Here is a 19,368-nt window from a genome sequence, read left to right as displayed (position 1 = left end):
TTTTGGCATGGTTCACGAGAGAGAGAGAGAGCTATTTCTTGTTTGGCCGATTTTGGTGTTGGGATTTTGGTAATTTTTTGTTCAAAATTTTGCTGGGTGTTAGGAGTTTTGAGTTGTGATAATTTTGGGGGGGTTTCTTGCTATGACCGAATGCCCTATTTCAATTAAATTTCGGTTCTAGTGATTCTAGCAAAGCAAACAGGGCTGAAAAAAATCTGGGTGTTTTTGATGATGAGTTGAAGAAACATTTGGTGTTTTCGAGTTTATCATATTTGGTGTTTCACTCTGAAATGTCATCCTCTTATTGGAGGGCATAAATGACTTAATTTATGCCACTTCCATATATAAGTTATTATCTTCCCTTTAATCTTTATCTTGTATTTACCCAATTATCCAGTAGAGATTGAATATAATCATATCTGTCTCCCTGAAATCCAAGTCAATTGTGTTCTTGAATGAACACCTTTTCTCTAATTCCCACACTTGGATGATATAATTCCGATCTTAAGCTCAACTGCCAAGCATTCATACACAAAATTTATTATTGACGTCCTTAAGGTGTAGCTCAATCAGTTAAGGATCACGCCTTATGAAGCGGAGGTCACTAGTTCGAATCCCCCCTCTTGTGCGGACATGTAAAAAAAAAAAAATTATCGACCATTATGATTTTGAACTTTTGATTACTAGAATATTCATAAAAAATAACCCCCATAAAATTTTTATTAAGAGTGACAATTAATGGTGTGTGTTGCGTTAGAATCATGTCAAGACATGTCTAAAACTACATAAGTTAACCCTAACTCGACTTAATTAATTAAACGGATCAAATCATTCAACCCGCTAATTTAGTGCATTGTGTTTGTGTTTGATTCACCAAAAATTGTCAATCCTAAATATTAAGTTCGCATCATGTTGCAACACGAGTATAAGGCTATATAAGTCAACCATAATCCGACTAATTTAATTGAACGGATTAAACCTCTCAATACTAACTCATAAATTTTGTGTTGAGTTCATAGGTCACGTAAGAAATTGACATCCCTAATTTTTATGCATTATTTACTAAATCCATTTAGCTCCAAACACGTCTGGGGTCATAAAAGAAGTCCAGCAGTAGTATCAAGAATCTCTGCAGTCTACAGCAGCAGATATCAGAGACCACTATTGTGTCGATGGCAACAGACTCACAGACAGCTCTCGTGTCAATGGCCAGACAAAACGATCTCTGAATTAAGCTTAAGATGTATAAGCCACTAGTGATAAATGGGGCTCCAGGTGGCAGTCCACAAACAGCATCTGTGATAAAGGCCACTGAATAATTAAGGGGTACAATGCCTATTTCTTCACCAGAAAATGGGATGAAATGATTGTCCACCTACACCCCACCACCTTCAATCCAAAAAAAAAAAAAAAAACAAAACAAAAAAAAAAACATATAGGAAAAGAAAATGGGATTGATTGCACATGTTTCACTCATCTCAAATCATGCATTAGACCAAACAAAATATCTTTCATTATATTGTACATGGAAAGTACAAAATCCACTGTACATAGCAGGGATGCCAGATGTTCAGAACAGCCAAAGAACTACCCCAGCCATACTAAATTAAACTAACTTCTCCGGATTTTCCAGCAAACTCAACAAATACAGATTTACAAATATCTAGGTAATCAAAACTGGGTAGTATTACCTCTATAACTGTAATTTTTAATTGAACCGAAAAAACTTGATCCAACCAGAGTGGAAAACTATAGTGACCTGGGGTAACAGCAATGCAGGATGCAGGAGCCAAGTAATCATGCTGGAATGCAGAAGGAGGAGCTGAGAGGCGGAGGCAAGACACAAACCAGGTGAGGCCCGGCAGGATTGCAACTTATAGTTGCCTCCTCAACATCTGGCAGTCCAAGTTGTGGGGGACGAACATAGCCTGCTACCAGTGGCATGCATAATATTGAGATAACTATCCTGGAACCTGTTGTCGCGAAAAAAAGGATGATCAAGATGAGCAGAAATGAGACAAGAAACCAGATTTTAACGAAAACTTATAAGCGATGAACGAAGTTTAGGAACCTTGCTTCGTGGAGACAGAAACATGCCCTCTTTTCCTCCCAGCAATCATCCAATTATCTGAATTTGCATTGACTTCATACAACACCTCATCCTGTTTCTCAAGCAACAAAGATAATTTAACTGAGCGATATAAACGAGTAATTGAAAATTTCACATTCTTATATTTAGTAATAGCTGCCCAAAGCACTCCTCAGGTCTTAAGAATCTAAGAAGTTGCAGGGTAGTGGGGAAGATGCAAAGGCAACATCATATGAAGGGTATAAAAATAGAATCTACGTTTTTTGCTGTTTTGATTTCCGATATTGAAAAACTCACCCTTTCTAAGCAAACATGCAATATCATAAAAAATTATTTTCTTTTCCTACCCTTTTCTAAGCAACCAAAATAAAGCAAAAGAACAACCAAGGAAAAGGAAAAATTACCTACTGGTAAACTAGGTAAAGAATTCATGCAATATTAAATGAAACATTTAAGTTCAAGTCCTATGATTGCAAAATAATTCTGCGGACGAAGGCAAATGGGATATGCTACATCCTAATAGTCCTCAGTGGTACTTCAATCCTTTCACAAAACAAAGTCCAAAGGAGTGGGAACTACACACCTCAATTCATAATTGGAAAGAGAAAAGCAACTATCTTACAACAATATGACAATTGGCTTAAAAGAGCTGAACTCTGCAATCAATGCCACATCAAAATTTGATAGGAAAGGAGTGATGCTCTAGAATCCTGATTTCTAACTTTCTTTAAGCATTGTCGATAAATAATGGTTACTTCTCTTGACTTACATTGTGTTTGGAAACTTCATCCTCCTTGAAATCTCTTAACCTTTCAACCCTCCATTTCATGCTAACAAGTTGCCCAACTCTAAGGCCACCAGAAGGGAGAGGAAGAAAACCAACGGCCAGGCATGGGTCAAGCACAGGCCTTTGCAAAACAAGAGCACTCCTGAAGATCAAATCCTGTCTAACACCCTCGGGTCCTGGAGATTCTACAGCCACAGGCGGGTGTGCTCCAATAGTCCTATCACCAGAAATTCCATATCTGAGATTTAATATGCTATCTGGTTGTGGTGCCTTAGCTTCATCTGCAAACCAAAGGAAATATTAGCTCTGTTAAATGTAAGACAAATATGAAAAGATTTGCTTTTATTATATAGGCTACAAGGAAAACCGGTCTGATTTTGACATATTAGTGTTTGGTTTATACAAAATAACTTTTGTTCTCTCTAATGATTAATCACCTACTTTGTAAATGAGAAATACATAGCACTAATTTTGTTTACTTCTTTCTTTTAAGCAGCATCACAATTACTTAGAATAACTGAGTTTACAATTTACCAAAAAACTAATGGGAACAAACAAGCTGAGCATTCATCATCACATCTTCAACTTAAGTAAAAAGCTGCCTTTACTATTGTTCAATCTTCTAAACTCCAAGAAAATCAGATGAGATAAAAAAGTTGACATGTCAACTCACTGCATGGTACAACAAAAAGAAAAAACTTGTGGCTCAATTGAAATGATCGAATTGATCAGGTTGGACAATCGAGTTCAAAGACTCAAAAGTTCTTCAAAGGTTTTGTTTGGAGACTGTATTAATATGCATTAAATTCATTTTCCAGGTTAAAGTAGGCATCCGACTGCTGGTGTTTTCACCAAACATGTTTTATGGAACTTATGACAACTAAAATTACTAGAAAAGGAGTTTAATCTTAAATGGTTCTTGTAACATGTATTTGTCATTGGTAAGTTACACACGCATCTAGTGGAACTTGAACTCAGCACCTCACCGTTCATCCTATTATTGGAGGAGGAAGGATCATTTGAGCTAGAGCTCATTGGCTTCTAGGAATTTTGTAGATCTAAACAAAGCTTCAATTAATCTAAAATATCCTTTCTATCATTTAAAATAAGAACCTTAATTTTGTATAAAGCAATTATCATACTAAAATTGTTAATGGATTGAAGAAGCCCATTTCTTTTCCCCACTACTTCCTTATCTTACTCATATGTATACAGCACTCAAAGATAATATAGCCCAGCCGTATCAACTTCACCACATCAATAATGTCTGCATCCTAGTTGATATCAATTGGAGTATTGCTATATATCACCCTCCTATCCCCTTCCCATCCCCACAAAGCATATGTGGCGTGGTGCCCCATAGCATTTGATGCACGGAGATTAGTTTTTTGATTTGGAGGACCATGCCATATAGGCTTTGGGAGGATGGGAGAGGGATAGGGAAGTGATGAATAGAATTACTCTATCAATTGATATCTAAATCACTATTTCAAAAGGATCTTCGAGAAACCAGGCAAGCCTATCAAAATCAGCACCATACTATCACTGACTATGAACTAGCTGTACCTAACTATTTTAAATACTACCACATTTAGAAGTTTAGAACCCCACCATAAATATAGAAGGGAAGTATGTAACATATAGCATGTTAATATATTAGAGGTATAGTGATGGTCTTAATCTGGCACAAATTGTAAAAAGAGATCTACATATAAGTACATTGACCAGATCAGATATTGTTTGGACAATAGGATTACAGAGAAAATGCTCCCCAACTATGGTGGTAAACTTAATGTCATAATTCTTTATAACTATACCTCTTTTACTTCAGGTATTACTATGATTACCAGTTCTCAAGCCTTAGAATGGTCTTTGAATGACCTATGATGATATATAAGACATTACTGCATATTAATCTTTAGCGAGACACTCATCCACAAGACACTATCTACTCCGGTTTAACTCTAGCATGGAAGCACACAGGTGCCAAAATTTATTTGCACAATCAAATGAGAATACCTTCAGCATTTGACATCTCTAAGCATATACTGAACAGTATTCCTGCTCTGGAATGTGGAGAAATGATGAGGGGGGTGAGGCCTGAAGTTGGTCTCCCATCACCTTTTCGAGTATGAACAAATCCATCTTGAAGATCAAGCCAAGTATCATAGATGGTTAATGTGGCCTTCACTTCTGATTGTAGTATCACCTGGAAGAACATTTACCAATGTAGACTTCATAGAAAAATTGATAAATCATAACAAGAGAATGTCACATTTTGCTAATCTGTAAGAATTGTAATGAAAGACTGCAAGCTAAAATATCTTTCATTAAGTGATGCGGAGTCATTCTAGTTACAGATGGAAAAAGAAAATTTTTGATTCATTAAAATTGGGAACCAGTTCATCGAAATCAAAGTAATACACAAAGAAGTATGCTTTTGAAAACTTGAGACAAATTACCTGCAAAAGCAAAGTTCCATCATTGCATTTATCTGCAATGCGTGTGCTCACGTGGAAAGGATCAGTAAAATGGACGGCTAAGGTCCTGCACATCAGGCCAAGTACTTATTCAGACAAATGCATAACTAATAAAAGGGTAATGCTATTTAGTAGACTGCTATACGATTGCCATACATTGGGATGACATGGCCGTAAAAATTAACCCTTATATATATATTTTTTTACAGGTGCTAATATCCAAGGACTGATTTTTCACTACCACATCATCAAGTTGTTTGGCAGTCGTATAAGAGTCTACTAATTAGCATTACTCATAATAAAAATATCAAAAAGTAAAAAAAAAAGAAATGAATAAATAAAAAACAGGAATGCAGAATTTGCAAATTTAAACTCAAAGAATGATGGACAATAAGAATACCTCTCAAATATCTGGTTGTGGGATACTCCAAATTCAAGCTTCAGAGCTATCGTCCTCATTCCATCCACAATACTCTGTCTCTGAGGGGTAACTGCCCATAGCAAACAATGTGTCATATACATGGAAGCAGTTGGATGCAACAAAAAACATTAGATACAAGCCACACATACTAGATATTGGAACCACCAAAACTGTATCATAATCTTAACCTGAAGATGATCCTCTGGCAAGCCTGTCGCTAATGGCACATATTGGAATCCACAGAATAGAAGTCACGTTATTTGCCCAACCTGGAAACTCTATCCTGCCATCATGGAGTCTCAACTGCTCAAAATCTTTATCAACAGTCAAAGAACCATCTTTATGAGCCGCATCAGACCGTGCCATGTCAGCAGGACTTTGTGACACATCAACATAACTCTCCATCTCAATGACATGCGACTCTTCAATCTTCAGCCCTGGACCAGTATCTATATGCAATACAGCACCTTTGAGGGAGTAGTTCATGGGCCGTATTATGATCCCAACCCACTGAGGTTCATTTATTAGCAAAGCAGATGAAATAGCTGCAGCAAGGTCAACCAAGGCTCTGGGTTTAAAAACCTATGGATGAAAAGGTGTTTTGTTAGATGATTAAAATATTTATATAACAACTAAAAGAGGGATACTAAGAAACTAGTCCCTTATTCTAACAGTGCTTCAGGATCTGAATGCATGATACGTGGGTAATGTAAGAAGAAAGTCATCAGTACGAAAACACACTCTCCTGTCTCAACATCATAATTATCCATATTTCTATTCAACTTTTTAACTACATAATTATCCTCTGGTTCGAGATACAATACCTTCAAGATAGGTCTAGTTGGCTTTTCATATATCATAAAATCATCATTGTCTGCAGGGGCACCCTTGGAAAAACTATGAGATCTAAACCGCAAATGCCCAATCTGCCCAGTAAGAACTCCCAAGACATAGGAGCCTGGTCTTTGGGGGGGTAAATCCAAGGTAATTGTATTCCGGCCAGGCTTTAGAACTATAGCAGAAGAGCTCTTTAATGCCTGAAATAACAGATGAAATTATTGTTATTCAGAATTCATCAATAAATTGCTTCAACTGCAATGAAAAGGCATAACATTATGTCTAGAAAAGCATACCTTGACACCTTCATCACCATTATATGTAGCCATCAATGTGAGACTGAGTGAATCAAGAGTAATATCATCAGGAAAGCCACTCCAAACTGTCACAGATAAACTACCAGGATCCCCATCACATAGCTCCAACGGGGGTCCAGGATTGCCAGAAAATGTAATTAAAGAAGATACATCTAGGGGTACAGGGTGCTTCATTTCACTGTGTGCAAGGTGAACAACTTCAGACTGAAATGCTTGGCGTTCCTTGGTCGAAAATAAGCCTTTATCTAGTGAAAGCAGTCTCACACAAGACGATAGGTAACCAGCTTGATCATTAAGTATCTTCTGACACTCAGCTAAATTCGGAAGGACTTCAGCCAATAAATCCTGCCATCCTTCACCGGCATATAAGGCACAGACCTTCTCATATGACTTTGCAGCGAGATCAATATTTCCGTGTTTGAAGCAGACAGCTGCTATTTCACCATCAAGGACAACGCCATGTCTTTTCCACCAGGAGCGATGGTAATTGTCAGCAGCGCCTTTAGTTAGCTCCAGATATTTTTTCTGTTAGCATCAAATTTTGAATTGCACAAAATATGAGAGAGATTCAACCACTAAGTAAGACCACTTTAGAAGAAGCAACTGCGTATCAAAGATCATTTAGAAGTGGCTATCATATTTTAAGGGAATATGATTTGATCAAGTAAATAGGTCTGTTAAAGAGCATGGGAAATTTGAAGAGGATTTCCTCAAGGGCAAGACAATTTTACTGAATGCTGCGTGCACACGTGTATGTTTGGCCTGATATTTATACCTCAAACTCCTCTAATGATGATAAAGATTTCCGTAGAACATGATTAGAAATTGTATGCTGCAAAGCATGGTCAGCAGCAACATAAATCTCAGCAAGTCTCATAGGTCGATCAATTGAGCTCTCAAAATTTCCAGGTGAAGAGTTAGTGCGCGACATGGAACTTGTACGGACTTTTTGTGGAGGGGACAGTGGGGACATCTTTATGGATGCATCTGAACCTGATCTGCCAATGTACATACCGCCAAGACAAAAACTTGAAAACCAAAAACACCAAAAATACATTTACATAAAATTAATGCGTTGTTTCAGTACCCATCACTGATAATTGGGCGACCTTCAAACATTTCAAACATATTTCCAGCAGAAAGAGAAGCCCTTCGTCGATTAGCCTCACGCAAAAGAAGGGAAGGTTCAAGCGGCAATGATTTCCTCTGAATACCAAAGTGCTTGCCTCTAAGAGTTTCTTGGAGAATCATCTGCACAAAGAAACATTGTCAAATAGTTTTTTTGGGAAGTCAAAAAGAGTCTTTAGCAAAAACAACTATTAGCACTTCTTTTTTTTTTTCTTTTTTTTTGGAGAAATTCAGCACCTGCCATATCAAGTATCACATATGAAAATACATGTATTACAAGGACTGCTATAAGAAGCTCTTTGAAATGAATACAACTTACAAGAAAATTGACAGGCCCAATGACAATGAAATGTAAGTTCAGTCATGGAAAGGATCTGTTCGCTTGCAGATATGATCCTAAATTTCCCTCAAATGGTCATCCAAGTTTTTAGTTCTAAATAAGCAAGTTAATTAACTGATAGTCGAATAAAAACTGTATTTTTAAGTAACAATGCCACTAATGTAATTTGCATTAACAAGGCCACCAATTTGTTTGGGATCCAAAAGCTCCATTTCAGAATATGAAATTATTGGCTACCAATTGAGGCACCACGTAGGCCTGTGTTAATTACATTTTTTAGATTTCTGAATGAGACGCATCAGATATTACTTCATTCTTCAAATAGACTACCTTGAGTTATCTTCTACAATGACTTTCTTTCGTAACAACACGAGTTCTATTAATAAAAAAAGCACAAGTGCAATGTGATTTTCAAAGAATGTTAATGTATTAAATGGTCATTTTGCTAGCTCAGCCCTGCATATGCCATACTGAAATCTTACCTTTTCCTTCACAAAAATCTCAGACAAAGTATCGGGTGGAACTGCAGGCCAAACTGCTGGCTTGGGCCAAGGTAGCATGCTGAGTGAAGCACTGCTCGAAAGAAAAAGGATAAAGCTAGAAGTAAAATTCCAGACATTTCTTATCCAAAAGGGAAGAAGAAGAGTAGTCTAGATATCAAATAAAATTTTGCTGCAGTTAAAGAACAACATAATTCAGCTTGCTCTTAGAAAAATATTATGAGCAACCAAATTTAAAGAATGCTACAAGTGGATTTGGCCTTTAAAACTTAACTATGTACCTGTTGACAGGACTTCGTTCAATCTCTATTCCATATCCAATCAAATATGCAAGCCTCATGAACTGACAAAAAATCATAAATACACTCGTTCAGAATTTTTTTAGCAAGCTAGAAATAGGAAAAAGTGAAATCATTTTGTCGTAAGTGTAGACAACCACCAAAAACGGTGTGGAACACCACATCAACGCATTCAGCCAAATGTCAGCATGTTTAAAACAAACTTTCTGATTTAAACACATTCTTTAGTGATGGATATGAGTCACTTTTATGGACTAAGAATATTGGTACATACCAAATAAATCATTAAACGAGAAAAATATGCAGTTACTTTACTGACATAAAGCCTACCTTAACCCTGCACAGTGAATAAAGATCACCCAGAAGGCGGTAGAACTCCTTTTCTATATCCAGTGCCAGAAGTCCGTCCTTATAATGAGAAGCAGTTGCATTGATCAAATCCAAGCAGGCAGTTATTACCCAAACTTCACGCATACAAAAGGGTAGAATATTCTGAGAAGAACTCCAAGATGAAAGGAAACAGAAAAGGGGGAAAAAATCAGAACCAATATTCTTCAAGTAAAGCTCAAGACAAGTAGCAATAGTACATTAAACAAAGATTATCAAGTACCTCATGCAGTGCCAGGGCCTTTGAGAAGCTTATTATGAATAAATAACCCCTTGAAGCAACCTCAAGGGGGCGATTCAGCTTGAACAAAAGCTGCAATTTGACACACATCACTGAGATACAGTACCCATTTATAATTTCAGCAAAGAAAAAAGCCATTATATGAGTAAACCAAGTTTTGCAGAAAAACAAAAAAGAAGCTCTATATGAAAAAAATGCAAGCATGAAGTTTTTAGTGATGGAAAAGTTGGAAACATGATGCTCCTCTTCGGGCATCAAAAGGAAAGTACCTTTTGCTTCAGAAAGCAACTTTTCTTTTTAACAAATAATGTAAATTCATTAAAAGCGCATAGGGGTGCAATCCTATTACACATGAAGTATATAAGAGAACCCCTAAAGTATTGACAAAAAAAAAGAAAGAAATTCCAAAAACTCAGAAAAATTAGAAATAGGCAAACTACTCCATGCTACTCCCCATGTATAAAGGGATTGTACCATCATCTTCTTCAGCACTAACATCCCATTCTCACGATCTTCAAAGCTCCTTATGTTCAGCTCTCTTCAAAGACATCACATTAAACAAAAAGGAGCCAACTTCCATGTTTACAAAGCAGTACAGTTTCCCAATTGTCCCCTCCAACTCGCTCACCCCTTGAGGCATAACCCAAGCAACGCCAAACAGCTGGAAAAGTGTACTCCACAATTTTGTTGCAACCTCACAATGAAGAAGATGATCAATAGACTCCCCACATTTCTTACACATATAGCACCACTTCACAATAACATTCCTCTTTCGTAAATTATTCAAGGTTAAGATTTTTCCTAAAGCAGCTGTCCACACAAAAAACACCACTCTCAATTGAGCTTTAACTTTCCAAAAACTTCCAAAGAAAAGGGAAACTTACCAGAGTAGATAACACCTGATAGTAAGACCTAACTTCAAACGGTTTCCTTTTAGAAGGAATCCAGCAAATTTTATCCTCACCTTTGTGCCTTACTCTTTGAGAATATATAACAACTCAAAGAGACCAGAGACCACTTCAACCTCCCAATCATGCACTCTTTTAAAGAAAGTATTCCAATGAATGTTTCCATTCTGGAATATGATCCGTCACCCACGCATCCTTACCACAACCAATAGTGAGTAATTCATTAAATGAGAGCTTCAAAGGCTGATCCCCACGCTAAACATCATCCCAAAACTGCATCTTAGATCCATCTCCTACCTCATACCTCACATATTTAAAAAAACCTTCCTACCCCCTCCTTATACATTTCCACACTCCCACACCATAGGGTCTACCACCAATCTCCACAAAGCATCCCTCTCTATAGCATACCTCCACAACCACTTACTCAAAAGTTACATATTGAAATTAGATTTTTCACTCCCCAACCCCTTTAAATTATTAGAGTACATATTTTTGACCACTTCACTAAATGAAACTTAAACTCATCACCAATACCCCAAAATAAAGTCCCCTAAATTTTTTCTAGTTGATTAACCACTCCTAGTGAAATAGGGAAAATAGACAAATAATATGTCGGTAAATTCGAAAGAGTACTTTTTATCAAAGTTAATTTGCCTCCCTTTGATAAATAAAGCCTCTTCCAATCCGCCAACCTATGTTCCATCTTGTCAATAATGCCATTCCAAATGGTAGAAGCCTTGTAAGAAGCTCCCTAAGGAAGCCCAAATACTTCATCGGCAATGAAGCCACTCTACACCCAAGAATGCTTGCCAAGCCTTCCACATCCCCCACATTGCGTATGGGAACAATCTCTGACTTAGACAAGTTTATCTTCAACCCCAAAACCGCTTTAAAACATAAAAAATGAATCTCAAGTTACGAAGTTGTTCACAACTAGGCTCACAAAAGATCAACATATCATCTGGAAACAACAAATGCGACACTACCACCTTCTCATGATTCCTCAATCTCACCGAAAATCTAGATAAAAGTCCACTATCCGCCGTAGCAGACATCATCATGCTTAATGCCTCCATAATAACCACAAACAATAATGGAGACAATGGATCCTACTGTCTTAATCCACACGAACTACTTAAAAATCTAGAAGGAGACCCATTAATGAGAATGGAAAATCACATTGTAGATATGCAGTGATCTATCCAACCTCGCCATCTCTCCCCAAAGCCACATCTCTTTAATAAATATGATAGAAATTCCCAGTTGACATGGTTATAGAATTCTCTAAATCCAATTTACATAATATTCTCAGCTCCCCGGATTGAATCAAATAATTTTCCAAAAGAATCAAATTACATTGTGAGCATCTACTCAAAAGTACTTGCTAAGCGCCATCTTTGGAGTAGTTTAAATCAAACAGAAATGAATTATCTATTGCTAAAATAGGATAAAAATACTTAATCAAGTTAACTAATGGATTCCAACAACCAATGAAGCAGCACATTAGAAAGTAAGAAAAATTAATACATGCAAAATAAGATGTGCAACGTTGAGAAAGCAAATAGAACAATATCTTTGCAATGATATCACTGCCGAATTTGATTTGCTTTTATATCAATCATTTGAGATCACGAATAATTCTCAGTTTTGCAAACCTTTGATTGACAGGAAAACATATACTGTCTAAATTCGAACTCCCTAAACGACTCATCTTGAACAATCTGCGTCAATGGTTTATTTCCAGGATTAAGCAATGCTGCCTGATCATCACCACGGTCTACTCCTCCAAAGTCTCTGTGTTTCACGATCATATTAACTGCAAAATCGAAGTAAGTTTTAATCCTTTCTTTTTGATAAGTAATACAAAATTTTATTAAGAATAGATTCCAGGGATAAGTTGTGATCCATTATTAATCATTAATCAAGAACACTTCAGTGAAAAGCAAGTACTTATTTCACCAACAAATATAATGATAAGAATAATAAGCATGTTGCTTTTGATCAGGAATGATGAACACAAATATCAAATCAATTCCTGTTGAAGGTATAGTGGTGCTACCTTAGAGGTCTACATAAGAACAAAAAGGGCATTAATAATTGCACAATCACCAAAAACAACTATTTTAAAACTCATTTTGTGAAAATTTGACAGAAAAATGAAGCAGGATCGTAATAATAAATAGGACTGGCTTCATACAAGGAGAATGACCCCTTGAAACTACTACTCCATGAAAATGTTTGTAGGGGACAAAGTGAAACAAGAACATACCTTAAAATGGTCTCCATCAATATCTATTAACAATAGAGATCTAATATGGTGAAATAGACTTTAGAGAGAGAAAGAGAGCAGTATCAAGACCAATAATTCATGATGCCTTATCTAACCGCTTGAGCTCCATCTAGCACCATGTTTTAAGTTTGTTATTTTGTAATATATTAACATGATTAATGACATCTATGATTCAAGATGTGACAAAATGTGAAGTGAAACAAATATTAAAATCAAAGTAGACTCACTTCAGGTTCAGCATGGGCTCCTCTCTTATTGTAGAATGAATAAATTAAACCTGTGTTCTAGCACCTACATGCTTATGTGCTGGATTATTTAGGCACTAAGTATCAAGAACCTTTCTACACATGATATAGACAAAGGCTATTCAGATGCCTAATATATATTTGAAGGTGAGATCATCATGTGTGTATATATCAAAGCACTACTTTTATTGGATAATTAAAAGCAGCATCAGAATTTGTATCTTGATAGCAGAAGGGATAACAAGTTCTCACCTGTTTCCAAATAGCAGAGTTCTAGTTCATCATACTCCCGTAACGCATCTTCATAAAGATGAGCCATCTCAAACAAAAAAGCCAAGCTTTCCTGAGAGAAAAAGGAAATGTTAGAAGTCCGAAACTTCTAGAGTATGCAGAAGAGGAATGTGATATACAACTGGGTTACATGGCTCTTAGGATATGAAGGATTTTTGAGACTTGTGCCTCCACATCTGTCCTAAGGGGGGATGTTGCTCCCAGCATGTACTTTTATTCAAAAGTAGAGGATGTTGGAAAAGTAAGCTCTTTAGTACAACGATATGTACTAGAAAAGAGAAAGCAAAACATGAAAGTCAACACCTCCAATTAACAATCAAGACACTCCCCCTTGCAGCCAAAGCACCCTTTATCAGATTTTCTCAATTCGAATATTTTGAAAAAAGGAACAACCTTCAAGATAAAAAAATTACAGAAGTTCCAGACTGGCATGAAGCGTTGTTCACTGAGTTTGCGTATCTCATCCTCATAAAACTGAACACGCCTATCCATTGTATTTCTGATCGACTCCATAATCTTAGATTCCAGGCCTTCCCAAAAATTTGCTTCAGGGCAGTGTATATCTAATTTGCAGCACCTGAACAAAGGATATGTTAGAAACACTATAAAATGGGGGAAAGAGCTTTCATAACTAAGCCCTCTCACTCGCATTTAGGTTTTTTTAACACCCCACCCCCACCCCACCCCACCCACCCTCCCTTCCTCAATCTCCCCAAACTTAATTATGAAATAATGCTCTGCCAAGGTAGTCAATATATTACACTTTTGACCCCAAATTCTCTTGGTCATATATCACCAATGACTCAACACAATATATTCACCAAATTCTCTTCTGGTCAACAGTTATAAAGAAAAAAAAAATCAGTGACTATGATGATCTGAACTAGGAATTGATAATGATCATGAAAAACACCAATTTTTAAGATCAAGTATTACACATACAAAATTTTGACAATGAAATGTTCAACTTAGGTTGAAGTACAGAAGCAACTCTTTTGTGAAAAGGACTTGATGGAGAGCCTAAAGTTCAACAAACATTCAGTGAAGTATCAAAGGTAAACTTTATCATTTGAGTAAAACCAAAGTAGAGCCTAAAGTGCAACAAACATTCAGTCAATTGTTCTTAATCCATTAAATGAAATAAAAACACATTGTAATGAGCTGCAAGCATACCTCTCTCTCTTTTTGGAGCTAAATTCAACTTCAAGTTTGGCATATACTTTTTTTGCCAATTTTGTAGCCTGATCGTCATTTGGATGAGCTTTAGACACGAATACAATAAACCACTCCCGCTCGTCATTTTGGACAATCAATTTCAGGCGTGGTTTAAGGATGGTTTTGAACTCATCAAGATCCTAGGGGAAAAAATGAAAGTAGAACATAAGAAGTACATTAGAAGTAACACACACACACAAAAGGGATAGAGAGAGAGAGAGAAGAAGAAGAAGAAGAAAGAAATCACAATCTAGTACCAAATATAAGAGCATTAGGAAAAAAACAACCATGTAATTGAGTTTTAGAGTGTATTCTCTTTTTGTTGATCTTGCCATTTGGAATGTTTTCTTCAGTCGATGTGGGTTGTCTTAGGTTATACCTAGACAAGTAGTTGATTTGCATGGCAGCACTCGAAATGTTGCTGTGTGAAAAATGGTACCTTTGTGCGTTTTGTGGTGTATATGGAGGGAAAGGAATGATAGAAATTATGAGGACCACGATAGAACTTTGAAGGAGATTAAGTCTTTAATTGTCAACACTTTGTATCTTTGGACAATTGCTTATGTTTCTCCTTTGGTGATAAGTTATCATAATTTTCTTGTTCGTTTTGCCCCTACGAGTTAGGTGGCTTCTCTTGTATACTTTTTGTGTACATAAGGCACCTTACGCTTTTAATGATATCTTGATTACTTATTAAAAAAAAAAAAAAAAAAACTTTTCCACACGCAAAAACTCCACAAGTTCAAACCCAGGTCTGGGCAACAATAATCAATGCCTATCTCCTCAAATCAGGTCTAGATGTGAATATTTGAATTTGTTGATTCATAGATACAGATAAAATATTATATAGGTTCAATTATGTATGAGACATATAGTACATACCAATATTAACATAGTTTTATACGCATGAATACAAATAGAATTACTTCCAACAGAATTCAGGCAGTAAGAAAAAAATTTGATTGGCTACAAAAGAACAAAACATAAGGCCCTCTAATCCGGGCACTCCCCCTACAATTTAGATGGCACACAACTTGCCTACCTAAACCCATCTAGCTATACCTACAATTAGTATGCTATTAGGGGTGGGGCGGGTATTGTAATTCATCATTCTACAAATTCTGACTAGTTTTTATTAATTGTATCAAGTATAATTTATTAATTTGATTATAAGTATCATCATTTAATTTATCAACTTCTTCATATTCTGATTAGTTTATCAAGTATAAATTATTAATTTGATTGTAAGTATCAACATTTAATTTATCAACTTCTTCATACATATAGAAATTCTGTCAGAAATTTCTGAAGATACATGCAAATTGTCAATCACTTAAAATCAGCCAAATTTTCCCCTGCCCTCTCAACTACCAAAATCACACTACCCTTGAATCCACAACTGCAATTAGCATTCATTTATCATGTTGGACTTCATCCCAAGTGATGTGCATACACACAAATACACTATTACTTACGCAAAGATATTGTGTTGGCCAACTTCCCTAGTCATTATACATAAAATAATCAAGCATATGTAGATGTATTTTCCAGAAACCAGGAAAACAACTTAAAAAGAGAATTATTTCCCACTTTGTATAAGGCATCTTATAGATGACACCATTTGAACATGAGGCAATCAACCTTAAAGAAATCACAGAAACCAAAGGAATTTTCTCATACTCTGTATGAACTAATAGTGATAATTTGATGTGCCAATAGAAGGTCCACGCTGGGTCATAATCATGTCATAGCAGATGTGCGTTATCAACAAGAATACGGAATTTTGTGGGTTTAGGTTGATTAACTAATGCAAATGTGAACTCAAACAAGCTCAAACTAGGTAGATTCGACAGAGGTCTTAAATTGCTACTCCTATATAGAGAGAAATGAGTGGCACCTCGTAAATGACTGTACAATTGCATACACAAGGATTATTACATTACACTGATGATAGGATTGTAGGTATGAGTAATATACTGTACAATTCCTTAGCTTTAGGAATAGTGATGATTTGAAAGGTGTAATAACAACTGTATCATATGCCCACATCTAACTTAAAATAATTTTTACAGCTATACCATAATTAATACTATAACAAGTGGATAAGGTCAATGAGACGGCAAGTTACCTCACAGGTAACAAGAACCACTATTGCATATGGCTCCCGAAACCAAAATAGTGGCTGCTCCTGAGGGAACCGGCTACGAAGTCTTGAATCTCTCGTTAATATGAACTCAGCAGTCAATTTCTCCACAAACACAGGATTCCGGGTCTTGTTGTTTAAACATGCTCTTTTGAATGGCAACCGCTCCTCAAATCCATTCTTGACAATGGGCCACAAATCGCTCACATCTTCCACTGAAAAGCAGCTTAGAGGAAATTAGTGAGTAGGAACATTTAGCAAGTAGGACAATGACACATTCTGACATTCAGCTATTGGACAAAATATAAAAAGATACCTGCTTGCAACAATGTTGTAGAGGCTATAGATCATGGCAAATGAGAACTTTCTATTAAAATAATTATCATAATAGGAAAGCATGTGATTCTCATCCCATGAACAGAAGTGCACTAGGAAATTAAGATTAAAAATTATCTTGTGAATTACTCTAAAAAATTATGACCAAATCTTGTGCAAGATGTTATGAAATGGGCTACATACACATCATGCCATGAAGATTCTACCAATTAATAAAGCATCTCATAAGTAGCCCAAGATGCCACACAAACACAAACAGAGAATTAGGTATTCTGTCGTAGAATCTTCATAAATAACTCTTTTCGACTGCCTTTGGTGGCTAAGAAGAAAATCACTCTCGGAAATAAAGACAGAAAAAGAATACAAAACAATCACTTCCCAAGGCATTGCGACTCTTAATATATCGACATTTTCAAAATCACAGAGAATTACTTGCACATCAATTCGGAAAAACAGCCCATTTTCAAAAAAAATTGTTACTGCTACCAAATGGAACCCTAACATCTTCTTATGTAGAAGTACATGAGGACGATTCATCCATATGATCCACAAAAATCATTCAGAAGGCAACTTTCACAGGAGCAACGCTATACACACTAACAAGTCGCACAACAATTCAATGCAAGTGATGATGAATAGCGTCGTAAGACGCGTCATGACAATGTAGCTTTCCCATTATTCACTACGAAAATTTTGTCCTATTCATTTGTAAGAAAAGCATATTATCACAACTATATACCACTTATTAATCTAAATCCACTACTTCCATCACAAAATTAAGCGACTCCATCTACAATTTAAATCGAAACCTAAAAGTGTTGTAGGAGAGGCATTAAGATCAGTAGCTCGCGATGCCGAAAATTTAAATCCAACTAAGAAATTCAGCTTCAATTTAATATCTAGGATAATTTTTAAGGGATGCGATTAAAACCTGCAATAACGAGGTGATCACAAGAATTCTTGATCGTCTGGAACTGAGCGAGAAAGGTCGCCATCACCGATCTACACCAACCATATGCAAATCATAGAGAGAGAGCGAGAGCTTCACTGAGTTCGAAGTGTGTAGGGAAAGGAGGGGCAGTTTGGAGGTTGGGACTTGGGACTTGGGATTCACAGCGCACCGGGGATCTAGTGCTTCGCGTCACACACGCCTGATGATTGGGATATCTCAGCTGACCGTTTGATTGCCGGTTCTTTTGGGCATGGCTAAGCTGGCCCATTCCTGGTGTTTGGTTGTTGGGTTATGTTATCCTACTAGCGCTTTTCTTTCAATAATAAGTAAATTTTCTTTCTTCAAAAAAAAAAAAAGTAAATTTCTTTTTCTTTTTCTAAGCAAGTAAATTTCTTTAGACAAAATTCACGTACTTTCCTTCAAATTACTACTTAATAACATATCTCTCATACTTTTAATTTGAACAATATCCCTCAAAGTCAAACTATCAATAAGTTGTCAATCTTTTTTCTTTGGCTATAAAGAGGCCGAATCACTCCTAAGGTTTTAGGAATGATCCAACCACTTCCTTTAACCGGCTTGTGGGTGGCCGAAATTATCCCAAATGAATATGGGCGGCTCAACCATTTCCTTCGGCCATATTTAGATGTGGTCGAACCGTCCTTATACCCTTGGGGTGACTTAGCTATCTCCTTTGAGCCTCCACTTTTTAAAAATTTAAAATTTATAGTTTTTTTTTAATAATTTTTATAAATTGTATTTTTGTAATTGGGAAGACATTAATACTTTTTGTAGTTTTGGGAAACATTAACTCAATCAATATTTTTTTGGAAGAAGGAACATTGACAATTGAATGGTAATTTTAGAGAGGTATGTGTACTATATTATTGTTTTTCATAATAAATTAAGTTTGTTATGTCCCTAGACTTGCTTGTATTTGGGTTTGTGGAGTGTTCGGAGATAAGGATTGAGTGACACACTCCTGCATACGAGTTAAAAAAATAAATGGAAAAAATATCCATACCTTTTCAAATTAACACTCAATTTGTAATGTTCTGAAACTAAAAATTGCATTAATATCTTCCAAAACTACTAAAAATTTGCAATGAAATTTGGCTTAGGTGTTTTAAAAAACTATAGTGTATGTGCTATAATTTCA

General features: G+C 36.2%; 1 protein-coding gene across 2 annotated transcripts; it reads right to left on the bottom strand.

Moving 5' to 3' along the window:
- Positions 1 to 1,490: 1,490 nt before the first annotated feature.
- Positions 1,491 to 18,423, bottom strand: LOC132173517 (trafficking protein particle complex II-specific subunit 130 homolog). Of its 2 annotated transcripts, XM_059585031.1 has the most exons (21): positions 18,189 to 18,423; positions 16,907 to 17,136; positions 14,737 to 14,918; positions 13,957 to 14,140; positions 13,525 to 13,615; positions 12,393 to 12,553; positions 9,809 to 9,898; positions 9,529 to 9,690; positions 9,181 to 9,242; positions 8,882 to 8,972; positions 8,019 to 8,182; positions 7,707 to 7,929; positions 6,911 to 7,456; positions 6,602 to 6,814; positions 5,966 to 6,359; positions 5,757 to 5,847; positions 5,339 to 5,423; positions 4,896 to 5,085; positions 2,859 to 3,157; positions 2,072 to 2,162; positions 1,491 to 1,973 (listed from the first exon to the last, which is right to left on the bottom strand). In XM_059585031.1, the coding sequence occupies exons 1-21, from the start codon at positions 18,250 to 18,252 to the stop codon at positions 1,798 to 1,800; spliced, it is 3,789 nt and encodes a 1,262-aa protein (XP_059441014.1). In that variant the 5' UTR covers positions 18,253 to 18,423; the 3' UTR covers positions 1,491 to 1,797. The 2 variants fall into 2 exon arrangements, with proteins under 2 accessions (XP_059441014.1, XP_059441015.1); XM_059585032.1 differs by lacking the exons at positions 14,737 to 14,918; positions 16,907 to 17,136; positions 18,189 to 18,423 and having other exon boundaries at positions 13,977 to 14,055.
- Positions 18,424 to 19,368: the final 945 nt, after the last annotated feature.

Source organism: Corylus avellana, chromosome ca3, assembly GCF_901000735.1.
Source record: "Corylus avellana chromosome ca3, CavTom2PMs-1.0".
In the NCBI taxonomy this organism is placed as follows: domain Eukaryota; kingdom Viridiplantae; phylum Streptophyta; class Magnoliopsida; order Fagales; family Betulaceae; genus Corylus; species Corylus avellana.
The sequence above is the reverse complement of the archived record's forward strand: the minus strand, read 5'-3'. Positions and strand labels throughout refer to the sequence as shown.